At 37.6% G+C, this 14,030-nt stretch overlaps 1 protein-coding gene across 4 annotated transcripts in view; it reads right to left on the minus strand.

Annotated features, from left to right (window-relative positions):
- CRIM1 (cysteine rich transmembrane BMP regulator 1) overlaps positions 1-14,030 on the minus strand; it is a 257,771-nt gene that overhangs the window by 128,284 nt on the left and 115,457 nt on the right. For all 4 annotated transcript variants that reach the window (XM_027850424.1, XM_027850425.1, XM_027850426.1 and 1 more), the window contains exons 3-4: positions 2,796-3,038; positions 1,549-1,669 (exon numbers count right to left, since the gene is read on the minus strand). In XM_027850424.1, the coding sequence (XP_027706225.1) occupies positions 1,549-1,669; positions 2,796-3,038 (364 nt within the window). The remainder of the gene's footprint in view (positions 1-1,548; positions 1,670-2,795; positions 3,039-14,030) is intronic.

Raw genomic sequence — 14,030 nt, forward strand, 5'->3', positions numbered from 1 at the left:
TTCCTTCCTTCCTTCCTTCCTTCCTTCCTTCCTTCCTTCCTTCCTTCATCATTCACTCATTTCCTTGACATGAGTACTTTATTCAATGACAAATATCTCAGGCCCTCTATACCCTAACTAGACAGTCTTTATGTTGGTTTAAAAAAAATTCTTCACATGGCTGTATACCTTCTGGTGATAAGTTGATCAGTCCTGACTTTGCTGGGCCAGTCCTCAGACAACTGACTTACAAGTTGTCCCCAGGGCTGAATATGAAGGCTTTGAACTCTCTAGTCTGGGAGAACTTGTAAGAACTTGTGCTTAGTTGGCACAGCATTAGCAAATCCAAGGCAACCATATATGACAGGATAAGATGTAACAGGAAGTAGCTCCTGCTTACACATTTAAATTTGCCAAACAAGGAAATGTAGGCCCTTGACTGTTTTAAAGACAGGAAACTGAGTACCCTAGAAGAACTATCCCCTTTCTCTTCAATTAGTTGATAGTGGAATTGTAGCCAAATTCCTTTGTTTTTCTCTGCTGCTTTCAGTTTTCTCATTTTTGTCACTTTTAACTCCAAACATCCTCCAACATTATGCAAGACAGAATTTATTTTAGCACAATAAATAAACAAGTAAAAAGGAGTCCAGAATTTCTATTTTATGGAATCATGGAGCTCGGATCTTCTGACAAAATGGTCAACTAGACAGTATTTCAATCTGGCAGGTTGAAGTACTTCACAGTACTTCACAAAGTCACACATTTCATCGTTGTATAACCCTTTGTTAAAAAGTTTCTTGGGACGAGCCTTAATAAGCCTGCTGTTATTAAAATGTCGTCCAGTTTTTCTCTGTGTCAAAGAATGGTTGTGTGCACTCATTCAAAAAGCTGTAATACAAAAACTCAGAACCTGCTATGGCTCAGAAAGGAACTGAGAACTAGGCAGATCTGGCTATTTAAGTCATGGTGAAGTGGCAAAGACACTGGCTTGGAAGTCAGACGACCTGGGTTCAGATCTTGCCTCTGATGCTCACTTCCTGTGTGATCATGGTTGAGCAAGTCAATGAATTTCTATGGGCCTCAGTTTCTTCAACTGGAAAATGATGCACTGGATAGTCTCTGAGGTTCCTGCCAACTCTGGAGCTATGATCTCTTAAGGATCCCTTAGCAGCACTTCCACTAAGCTGATGATTATCTTGCACTAAACAATTCTAAGTGCACTATTTTAAAGTAAGCAAAGGCATTCATACAGGTTATCATGCTACATACACACATAGCCATGGAATTATTTGCCTTCAATGTTCTCTGTCTCTTAAAGTATAGCTATTCCTGTATGAGGGCCCCACGAAGATTAATGAGTTAATAACTTTAAAGCACTTGGATCTGGCTCTGAAGGAAGATGGTATGTAAATACAAAATAATAGTAACATCTCAAAAATTTCTCCATGGAAACATGACAATATTAGGTTTTCCACCGAAAAGAGAACACATGCTTAAAATTTCAGTCTCGATGGTGCTAACATGGAAGAAGACAAGGGTGAAAACTTGATAAACAAAAGACAAACGAACCTTGTTGGAAGAGTACAGCAGCCATCAGCTGTCAGTCTAACTTGAGTTTCATAACTATCCAGCGGGCAAACAACCTGTTGAATGGAAGGGCATTCCACTGTGCTGCAGTCCACACTGAAAACTGAAAGGGGGATAAACAGAGAGGCACCATTTACTGAGATTTTTATTCTTGTTATCAAGTCCTGAAATGGAGCACTGGACAGATCTCCAACCTTCTTTCACCAACCAGAAATGTATCTAGCAACCCCATTCTTACACTGGCATTTGTCAACACTAAAAAACCTCAATATATTTTCAGTCCTTGCAGAAAGAAGAAAGGATGGGAGACAAGGCTAAATCAAGAAAGAAGATGAAGACAGGGCAGGTCAGGAGAGAGGCTTAAAAACCAAGGATAAATATGTGAAAGGCGATGCAGAATCAGTGGTGGGTTTGGATGAAGCCCAGTCCACAGGGTGGGCAAAAGACTGTTTCTACTGAGACATTAACCTGATAATTTTAAAAAAGTAGGTTAGGGGTTGGGAGATTTAGATAGAGGTGGTCACAACAGGCCAGAGGTGATCATAGCACAAACACAGGATTTTGCCACAAGAGGGAAAATTTTAGAGATGTTATGAAGGGAGAAGCAGTGGGGTATGGCAACGCATTTGATGTCTAGAAAGAAAGCAAATGAAGATTAAAAGATGATTTAGAGGGGTGCTGCAGATAAAAGGGAGAGGGTGGTGCCTTCAACAGGGAGCAGATTTGGGACTATACAATTCATTATGCAAATCCTGGCATCTTGGCGCGTGGGTTAATTCTTAAAATGGCTGTTAAATTTGTGATGATGAATCATGTTTAATGATTTAAGCATTTTATTTTCTCAAATGAGAGTAACTTTGCAAACATAGTCTTTGAACTCCTCAGGAAAAGTGAGGAAATGGTGGATAAATACAGTATTATTAATACCACCACCAAACATGGAGTGACCTCATGCAAATGGACTCTATACTAAGCACTCTGCAGAAACAAGAAGAAGATACAGTCCTCTTCAAGGAGCTGACATGCTGAAATATTAGCCAACCTGATTTCTTTAATTTGTAAGTCAAAGTCAGTCTCACACCCAAAGTTTGAGATCTTTTGTGAGTTTACAGGGAGTGGGAGAACTTTTCATTATCAAAGGAGTGGTGGCAGATTTTTTTCCCTCTGCAGATGTGGATGGAGGGTGTACTATAAGGGAGAACTTTGCTGAAGCAAAGACAAGTGCATACCTGGTTTGCATTCATAGAGGTCACAACACTCTCCTGGCTTCCCTGATGCTTTTGACACTAATATGTTCAGGTATCCTGGCTGACAGACTTTCCTCAGACAGCCTGCAGGGTTGCACACACAACGGCTTGGCAATGGGCAGCATTCACCAGGAGGAGCATAACCCTCGATGAGAATAGAATCTTCGGGGCAGCGTGGAGAAAACTGTACTTCACAGCGGGCCTTGGAGCAATCTGGCTTCTCTTCTGAATAGAAGAAAGAGAATTTAGCACATGCCCTGGGGCAAGTGTAACAGCAGCTTCTTTATAAGAAGCACAATCCTTCCATATATATTTAGAAATGTGTGTGTGTATGGGGGGAGCATGGATAAAAGAAATCCACAGATAATCCAAAAGACTCAATTTAACTAGCTTGGTTAGCTGTATCTTATTCACCAAATCCTGCACTGGAGTGGCCAAGAAGGTGCAAAATGGTGAGGTTTGAGTCCCTCATCTTTTCATCTCTACTCAGACTCTAGTTGAAATGCTCGTGGTAGTAAAATGGTAAAAAAAGGCAAGCAATGGGAGAGAAGAAAATAATGGCATTGATAATCTACCAATTTGACATTGTCTTTGATTAACTGAAAGCTGTCTCTGTATTTGCAAGAAGAGTTCGAAAGGTTGTTCTTTGAGAAAAATTTATTGGCACCAAACTAGGACTTACTTAAGAAATCATAAGTATTTCAAGGGCTTGAAGACTAGAGGGAGAAGGCATAAAGAATGAAAGGGAAGAATTCTAATAGCCCTGTAATAAAGGGATGGAGATAAACTGTGCGATAGCCTCCCCAAACCACTTCCAATGCCCACCTCCATTATCAAGCCAATAAAGAACTCTACTTTGATATGTAGCTATTGCAATGGACCAGATGTAATCTATCTCCCCTTTCTCCAACTCCTTCTGTTTGAACTATCCCTATACTGCCATTTTATAGATTAAAAAAAAAACAACTAATGCATCCCCTAAAAAAGTGACTTTTTCCCAAATAGACTGTACAATAAGTAGATCTTATTTAAATCTGTATCTTCTGCACCACATTTTCTTACAGATAGTAAATTCATAAATTGTTGAATGTTAATCTGTAGAATTTTGGTTAACAAAGTTCAGGTTTCCAGAGTCTCAGAATCCACTGTTTAGCACCTGTGACATGTAATTTCTAGGAATTCAAGCCTTTTAGAATATTAAATAGATGCAAGCTCCACCCACTCTGTGGGTACATAATGTTTAATGAGAACATTTATAAAATAATGATATGGTTAAAAGAAACATCCTCAATGCTAAATCCATGAACCTCATAATGATGTAAAGTACAAAATGTTATAAAGGAAAGGTACTTTTTATTTAGTCTAATCTCTTTCATTTACAGATGAGGAAACTAAGGTCCAGAGAGGTTAAGTACCTTGACCCTCATCACAGATCTAAGTTATTGTTTGAGCCAAGACTAATATATAAATATATATATGTATGTATGTATGTATGTATATACATATATATACACACATATAAAATAACAAAATAATAATAGCAACTTACATTTACATTGCTCTTTGAAATTTACAAAGCACATTTTCTCACAATAATTCTGTGAGGTAGGTAGCTCAAGTTTTATTATTATTCCTATTTTATAGACAGGGCAACTGAGCCTCAAGGCTTCATTGGAACAGCAATCCAGAACTGAAATGTATCTTAGAGGTCATGGAGTAGAACCTCTTCACTCTAAAGATAAGGAAACTGGGGCCAGGAGAGGTTAAGTGACTTCCCTAGGTCATAGAGTTCCTAATAATGTGGCACATTGTAATAAATGTCAGAGCTGGGATTCAAACTCAATTCCTATGACTCTAAGGCCAGTACTCTTTATATTGTATTTTCAGAATTATCATGGTTAATAATACCATCTGGACTAATATTTAAACCCATGATTTAGAGTTGGCACCAAAACAATAAATGAGTCTAATCTCTCCTTTTCATAGATAAGGAAACTGAAACCCAGAGAAGTGAAGTGAACTTGCCAAAACCAAATAGGGAATAAATAGTAGTCAAGATTTGAACTCAGATCTTCTGACACACTAGTCAGTGTTCTTCCTATTAAATTCCCATTAAATGCTTCCATTACATTGCCAAAACACATCCTGTTTCAATCTTTAACTACTGCCTAACTAGTAATTTTTCACTCACTACTGTAACTTCCATCTCAATGACCTCTTAATTCCTTAATTAATAGTTAATTTTTTTAAAAATATGCATCTAGAGCATGAGACATTTTACATTTACTAATTCAGGGAGAAGAGAAAAGAGTAATCTTTGTTCAGTGGGGATATTTTAGGGCAAGGTAGAGTAGAATACTTCAAGCTGCTGGAGGCCACATGAAGATGCAAGGAACCCAAAAGGTATAGGACAGGGTTCAGGAAGTCTTATTTAGCAATACTCCTAGTGTTTGATCCTGTGACCTTCCCCTGTTCATTACAAATGTAATTGATCTTGCTTTCCTTTTGGAAATAAAATGCTACTTTCTATCATCTCTGTTTGCCTCATCATCAGACCTCTTGCTTCTTTTTGACCATGATTACTCCCTGTGGAACCTGTATTCAGCAGGCAGAGGAAACCAGAATAGAGCAAATGGCTTCTTCCCTAGGGTCCGCGTTCCTGAGATTAGTGACAGTTTAATCCAGAGGTTCCCAAATTTGTTTGGCCTACTGCCTCCTTTAAAAAAAAAATGTACTCAGCAACTGCCCCCCAAATCTTTCATTAACCCTTTTAATGTTTTTTTAATTGCGTCATTTCAAAAAATATATATATCTTTTAAATGACATTTTAAATTTAATAATTTATTGCAAATTTGTGGATTTTTTCCCTACACTGAAATTTTGATGATGCAATATTGCGTCACGTAACCATATAGTAACTATTGTAAACAAGTCATCACATATTCCGGCAGATGCATGCTGGACTTCCCAACAATGCGGACATGCTTGCCTACTAACACTTGCTTGTTAAAAGTTGTTAGAGGACTTGACCACTGATCAGTTATAACTTGCATTTTGTATGTTTATTTAGAAAATGATGTAATCACTATGACTTTAACTGTGTTATACAACAGATGAAACATGTACAAATGGTTTTTCAAAATTTTCTTATCTTCTTTTCCTTCCTTATGCTTCTACCACCCTCTTATTTTTATTCAATGCTCCCCAATTGCATCCAAGGCTACTACCACCCCCCCCCCCCCTGTTCCAGCACCCTCAGAGGGTAGTATTGTCCAGTTTAGGAACCTCTCTGGTTTAATCTCTTCCCTTGTATTTCTAGTCCATCACATAGTGTCAGTCACATTGTAGGCACTTAGTAAATGCTTGCTGACTGATCAGTTGTTTCTCCTGAATCGCTTACCATCTTGCTTTTAGGTAATGCTGGCCTGACTAGACATTCCATGCCTGGATGCTCCTACCTACCTCAGCTGACTTCATTGAACTTGACCTTTTATCAGTCTATCCCTGTGGAATCAGCCAAGTCTCTCTTATTTCATAAGACTTCTGGCCTTCTGGCGACCTGTTAGTATATATCTGTGAATGCCAGGACAACCAGTAATCTCCTTGCTCAGACTACATTTAGTCTATTTTTCATACATCTCCCAAGAACTGACCTCAGAGCTGAGTATAAAGTAAGTAAAGAACTCCATTTAGATCATTCAATGTAATTTTAAAAAAATCAAAGAATTGTAGAGAAGAATGTTAATCTCGACTATAAAGAGTACCCATCAACCTTGAATACAGAAAAATCTTTTAATACAAGACTCTGCTTTTAAGGCAAATTGCATAGCTACAGGATTTATCTTTAATAAAAATTTGATGATGTTAATTATATACAACTTTGATTATCTACTCATCTTTACTTATAATTAACTTATTTCATATAATAATTAATACATACTAATTCTGTATACACATTTGGCATTTATAATCACAGCTTTTATTCAAGAAAAGTATGAGATTCAGCTAATTACTCTGTTCTTTGTATCGATAGTGCTGTCACAAAACTGTTATCGCTGAACCTTGGTTTTGCAGATTCTGCCTCAAGAATTTTATTTACCTTTTCAAAATTGCCTTTTCCAGCTGGGTATAATGCTACCAGGTGGTCAGTTAAAGTGTCTCGTCACATGGTCTTAGTAGCAAGGCACATGTGTTCCCCTAATTTTTAAGATGGTGATTCTCTGCTCAAGATCAACATGAATTATGGTATTTCAAGATGGAAAGCATTTCATCTTTTTTTCACAGCCTCTTCTCCCTTCTATTTCCCCCAGTTCACTTTTACATATGGGAAAACTGATGCCAAGAGAGGTTAAGTCACTTTCCCGAGGTCATGCTTGACTTTGTGATATCCCAGCATGGATCCAATTATGTCAAGCTATGTCAGCTCTCCCTATTTCCAGGCCAGTGCTCTTTATATTATAAAATGTTGTCTTCCTAACAGATGTACAACTAAGAACTTCCAACATTTATGTTAAAAATAAAACTGTTAAACTTAAGCAATCATTAAACTCAAGTCTAATACTTTGGAGCAAGCATTTTCAAAGCAAATTATGACCCTAAAATACTTATCTTTCTTCTCTTATTTTAACTGCTATCGTTTTTTTCCGCTTTTAACCTTATACCTCACTTCCAAGAGAGATACTCAGCTCCTGAGAGGCAGCTGATGACACACTGGATAGAGTGCTGGGCCTGGAGTCAGAAAGACCTGAGTTTAAATTCACCTCAGGCACTTATTAGCTATGTCACCCTGGGCAAGTCACAACCTCTGCTTGCCTCAATTTCCTCAACTGTAAAAAAAAAAAAGGGGGGTGGGACTGTAATAGCACTTATCTCATAGGGTTGTGAGGATCAAATAAGATAATATTTGTAAAAAGCATTTGGCACATAATATTTATGCCCTTCCCTTCTACTCCCCTCTCCCCTTTTAAATCAATTACAGTACTTGACTCCATAATCATTAAGCCTGAGTTTCTAACCCATCCCCTCAACCCCAAGTTGTGGGTATTGAAGTTTAGGGAATCATTTCCATCATGACCTTATCCTTCACTATACAAATGCAAACTATTATCATTGTTGTTATTAAGTGGAAATTTGTATAGTACTTTAAGGTTTGCAAAGAACTTTCCAAATATTATCTGATTTGATAATACCTCAGGGGTAATTCACTGAGAACATTTCTGCTCTTTCTCATCTCATATCATACACTAACAAAGAAAAATAAAAGAAGAGTCAATTCCGTCTTTCATGAATTACTGGTTTTTCTACTTTTGAAAATATTAATTTTTTTTTGAGAACCATTTTCAACCTTATCCTCTCTGATATTTAACATAAATTTGTCAGTAAAAGAATACTTATATATAAGAGGATATAAGATTATTACATGTAAGGGAACACTACCTATCTGTTTGAATATATTTCTCCTCTTAAAATATGGACATGCATATTGATGCCTTGTTTGGAGGACATAAGAAACTCCTAATTGGTTTTCAGTGCCTAGTGGTCTCTCTAACATGACTGGCTGACTGGAACTCAGGAAGATGAACTTTTGTTGGGAGAGCTGCCCTTCTGTGAAGTCTTTAAAAGAGAGTGACAGGCCGCTATTGGGTCCCTCTTTTTGCTTTTTTTACCTTTCCTCTTGTATCTTTCTTCTTGAGTACTACAGATTGGGATAGAGTCGGGGTAGTAGAGGGGATTTCTGCCTTTTGCCCTTCAGAAGCAGAAACACACATCAGAGATTGATATATGATTGCATGTAGCCTGACCAAATAATGCTTGCAAGTGAAATTTCCTAATCCAATGGATGATAGAAGCTGAGATACTGATAGATTTCCTGCAGAAGCACTGGCAGAGGCAGACATGTGACTGCCATTTCAAACCAAAGAGGAGTTCATTGTTCCTGAACCCCAAAGTCCTATGTAAAGGAAGGTATTTTGTTCTCTTAGGCAATCTCCAGAATCTAACCTTGTAGACACAGAAGGGAGATATCCTGGGCAGCACTGTTCTTGGGGGTTATCTTGTGGGTGGGTTATCAAGTCTGAGGGTTTAGAGATACATCATGTGTGGAAATGTAATAACTTTGATTTTTTTGACATCAAAATCCAAGAATCTAGGATTCTAGTCAGGGAAAAGAAATTCTTAGACAGTGTAAACTCTGGTGGGTTTTCTCAAGTGTCATCTAAAATTCAAGAATCTCCAATTTGAGTATTCTGATGTAAGACTTCTAGGGAGAGCAAGGAATTTCTTGAACAGTATTCTTTTTGAAGAATCATCCACTTAGCTTCCATGACTGGAGGGGCAATGAAAGGGATCCATGATCAACAGACACAAGGAAACTGATTCCTTCAAGGCCCAAAATACCACTTTCTACAGGAAACCTTTCCCGATCCCCCTTAATTCTAGTGCCTACTAGAATTATGTTGATTATTTTCAATTTATCATGTATATAGCTTGTTTATAGTTGTTTACGTCTTGTCTCCCCCATTAAACTATGAGCTCCTAGAAAGCAGGATTTGTCTTTTGCCTTTCTTGTATCCCCAGTGCTTAGCACAGTGCCTGGCCCATAATAGGCACTTAATAAATGTTTATTGATTGACTGCCACTCCTCTGACATTCACCATCCCTGCTATTACAGCAATTTGAACAATGTAGATATAAGGGGAAGGACACTGCTTGTTCAGCAGCCCTAGAATATGAATGGCTACTAGGCATAATTTATGTTTCTTTCTTTTTTTTTATTTTATGTTTCTTCATCTGCTTATTAGCTCCTGAGAATCCTTTGCATTTTCTGTGGAGTGAAAGAAAGGCTCTTCTTTACCCAATATCCGTATTGTTGCCCTGAATGCTTGTATAGGAGCTAGGAACTTCTTTTAGCACATCTGTGAAACCTAGGAATAAGCTATGCCTACATCACAATTGGAAATTTTTCCAGAGTAAACTCCAGATAGGAGCATAATGAGCCAAAGGAAAAAAGAATTAAATCCAAACCATGTTATCCAAATTAGACTTAGGGGAGGGGTTCTATGCCACAGGTTATATCTTTGGGGGCTCATTCAAAATAGTTTGAGTTTTGGGCTTTTTTAGCTTATCTAATTGCATTAATCTTGATGGTAATCCTCAAAGCTGATATTGTCCAGGAAATCTTCCTTTTCTGGCTAAAAGGCTGGATCCTGGGACACTACACAAGAGATCAAAATCCTTTTTCCTCTACAGGGTTCAGCAACATTGTCCATAAAACTCCCCTCTTGGGGCACACAGGTCTAGTTTTTCCCTGTAATGCTGTGTCTTTTCATACCCCTCCCTTCTCCCCCTCCAATGAGCTAGCCCTGGAAACAAAAAGAAAACAACTAGTTAAGCAAAATCAACACATCAATTGAGCCTGCCAGCACATACGACATTCCACACTGATAATCCCCACCTCTTCAATGAATGGAAGGAGGCATATTTCCTCATCTCTTCTCTAGGTCCAAATTTAGTCATTATAATTGCAAAGAGTTCAGTTTAATTTTATTTAAACAGAACCAGGAAAGTAATACAAACAATAACTACAATAATATAAATGAAAACAATGAAGAAATTGTCATGTGCATCTACAGGAAATCTATCAATCACCGGGCTATTGCCATCTTTTAAACTGGCAAAATCCATTTTCAGGAACCCTCCTTTTCCGTCATGTACAGGTAATATGCACTTCTAATATACTTCTGCTGCAAAATGTTGTCAACTGCTCCTGGGGTTGGGAAGAAAAATTCTTCCCCCATCCCTTGCCAGGCACTTTGGAAGAAAGACACAAGGGAAACAGCAGAAAGGTAAAGGCAAAAAGTGAAAAAAGCACTCAAAGGGGCCAAAAAAAGTCTGGCAGTCCCCTTTTATGTCTTGGAGAGGGGCAGTTCTTCCAATCCAAGTCAATCCTCCTGAGTTCCAGGTAGCCAATTATCTTGGAGGTAACCCTAGTTATTGAAAACCAAATAGAAGTTGTTTCTAGCCTGTAAATAAAGTGCCAATGTGCATACCCATACTCTATAGGGGAAGAAATATGTTCAAATTGATTGATCATTTTCCCCTTACATATATACAGGATGTCATAATATCTGTACATATATAAGTGTGTATGTGTATATATTTTAATTAGGAAACCTCTCAACTATGTTGCTCTAATAACATCTTGCAAATTAATATCATGTAAAAAATAGCCTCACATAAAGTTTAAAGATATAAAATCACCTAAAACAAAACAGAACAGAAAATAACCTAGTTGTATTGTATAAATAATCTTTCTTGAAGGATTAATCCTTTAGGTACTAAAAATAGACATCTAATATAAAACTAAGTTGCAAAGTTACCAGGACTATTTCACACACAGAGTTTATATTAGTTCCATTCACAAAAACATGTAACTTTGTTAGTTATTCCTATCCCTACTCTTGCTTTCTACATAAAGTAGAGATAGGAGGTACAACTGGGTGCTATATGTACATAAAACTCCCCACAAAAGAAAGTGACATGAAAACCCAACTAAATAAGTTAGGAAGACAATGCATTTTACTTAACTTTCTTTATGTATGATTTCACTTTTTGTACTCCCCTCAGCATCTAAGCTAAAGTGTATTTTATGATCAACTTAAATATACTTCCTTAATTTTACTTAGCAATCTTTTACAAGTGGTTAATACTTCCATTTTTTAATCCATCTATGATCTCATTGTTGTAGGGATTCCTTCTACCAGTACAGATTGCAACCCTGACACTGTTTTTCTTCTTGTAAGATAATTGTTGATGGCTTTCCATAAATCCTCCATGGAGAATTTGCCCAGCACACTGGAAGCCTCCCTCTGGGTATTTTAAGATTTCATGGATACTAATGCATCACTAGGGCTATCCATTATTGTTATCCATCTCCCTTGCTACATAATTGGCCCAACTTTTTTTCTAGTTATCTATGTCAGTGAAGTAGTCATTACAAAACTACAAATAACAGAAATTGTGTATATTTATAGAAAGGCAAAGCTGGTATATAAGAGAGTAGATATCCAGCTATAACATGGCAATTGCTGCTTCCCTAACAGGACAATAATAAGTTAATATTTATATGGCATGTTAAGGTTTGCAAAGCATTTTACATATATTTCTGATATGATCCTCACTAACTCTGTGACATAGGTGATATTATCCTATTTGACTGATGAGGAAGCTGAGGCTGAAAGTGTCTGAGGCAGGAACAGGGCTAGGTTCTTCCTTACTCTAAGTTAAGAGCTCCATTCACTATGCCATCAAACACTCTGAGAGCTGACTTAAGAACAGTGTAAAAGCCATTATCCAGGATAACATATCCAGGGCAGGTCATATAGCAAGACTGAGGAATAATAATGGATGGCAATCCTGAGTATTGAAGTGTTATGCACACTAAAAACTGAAAGATCCATCAAAAACTTGCCATTTTGCTGAGTAGATTCTCTATGTCGGAATTATGACTGACTTATCTAATCTGTCTTAATTCTAATTCCTTTATTTTGTTGATTATTTCCAGCTTTTCCTATATGAAGTGTGTTTACACATAGTTGTTTTCATGTAGTCTCCACTATTAGACTGTGAGCTCCTTTTCTTCGTATTTCCATCAGTTAGCACAGTGCCTAACACAATGTTTAATGCTATCTGACTGACTGAAGGACACATAGGGTAAGAAGGGTGATCTATAACATCTGAGGGAGCACTCAATTCAATTTGGTTCAACAAAGATTTAAGTGCCTACTATGTATGAGATACTGTGGTAGGCACTAGAAATGAAAACAACACAAAGCAAAAAAGAAAGTCCAGGCCCTCAAGCTGTTTAGAGTCGCCTGGAAGAATACAATATGAACACAAGTAAATATAGTACATGGTAAATCAAGGAAATAGCGTTTACAACCGTGGGGATGGGAAATCAAGAAAGGTTTCATAAAGAAGGTGGCACCTGAGATTTCCACATTAATTAATGAGAGCAACGATCCACTGGAAGTGTAACTACTTAACTTACTTAACTGAAAGTGTAACTTCCATAGTGTAGTATAACTACTTGGAGGCAAACGGGTTTTTGTTGTTCAGTTGGTGTCCTACTCTTCGTGGCCCAGTGGACCATACTGTCCATATTGTTTCCTTGGCAAAGATACTGGAGTGGTTTGCCATTTCCTTCTCCAGTGGATTAAGACAAATAGAGATTAAGTGACTTGCCCGGGAGCACACAGTTAGTAAGTGTCTGAGGCTGAATTTGAACTCAGGTCTTCCTGACTCCAGGCTCAGTATTCTATCCACTGAGTCATCTAGCTGATGCCCTATCCTATACCCCAAAGCAGCCTCCAGAGTTCAGATTGGGACTAACCCCAAAGAATCCACTACAAGTTCAACCCAATCTCAAAGACATTGGCCTTGTTGGGACAAAACAAAATAATCTACTCAGGCATTTAAAGATCATAACTTAACCCCTCTTTACCTTTCTCTTCATCAAAAATAACATTCTCATCTCTGTGACTTTGCAATGTATTTCTTTATGTTTGGAATTCACTCTATCCTCACATCAACCTCTTAGAATCCCTGGCTTCCTTTAAGACTCAAGTGTTACCTCTTTCATGAAGCCCTTTCCTGGTCCTTCCCTCCCTTAAAAATCACATTGTCTAAATTCTGGACATATTCTGGATATGCTTATATGTGTAGTACATGCTGTTTTCCCATTAAGCTTCTTTAAGGCCTGGTGTGTAGAACTTTTGTCTTTGCATTTACAGTGCCTAACACATAGTCTTAATAAATAGGTGCTTTTTAAATGCTTGATTGCTTAATTAAGGGGATAATGACACTCAATGGGACTTCCAAGTTTTTCCAAGGTAATTAATTGTAAGGAATTCTAATTCAGTTTAGACTTCAGAATATGAATGTTTGAGGAATGGTTAGGAGGTAGAGGGAAGTGACCTATAAATTATTTCCCCATCCTGGCAACATCTGGACTGCTAAATGTAGAGTCAATGGAGGGTTCAGTTGAAGGGCTTTGGCAAGGTTGGGTAACAAGTCTGTGAGGAAGGATGTAAACTGTGGCAGGTGTTTTAGTGACTCCCTGAAAGAGGTTCAACTCTTCCCTAAGCAATAATAATACTCTACAACTATGAGCACTTTTAGTAACAAAGTACCTCTCTATGAGGAGTAGTTGTGCAAATA

This window comes from Vombatus ursinus, unplaced genomic scaffold (assembly GCF_900497805.2).
Source record: "Vombatus ursinus unplaced genomic scaffold, bare-nosed wombat genome assembly UNPS02009062.1, whole genome shotgun sequence".
Taxonomy (NCBI): domain Eukaryota; kingdom Metazoa; phylum Chordata; class Mammalia; order Diprotodontia; family Vombatidae; genus Vombatus; species Vombatus ursinus.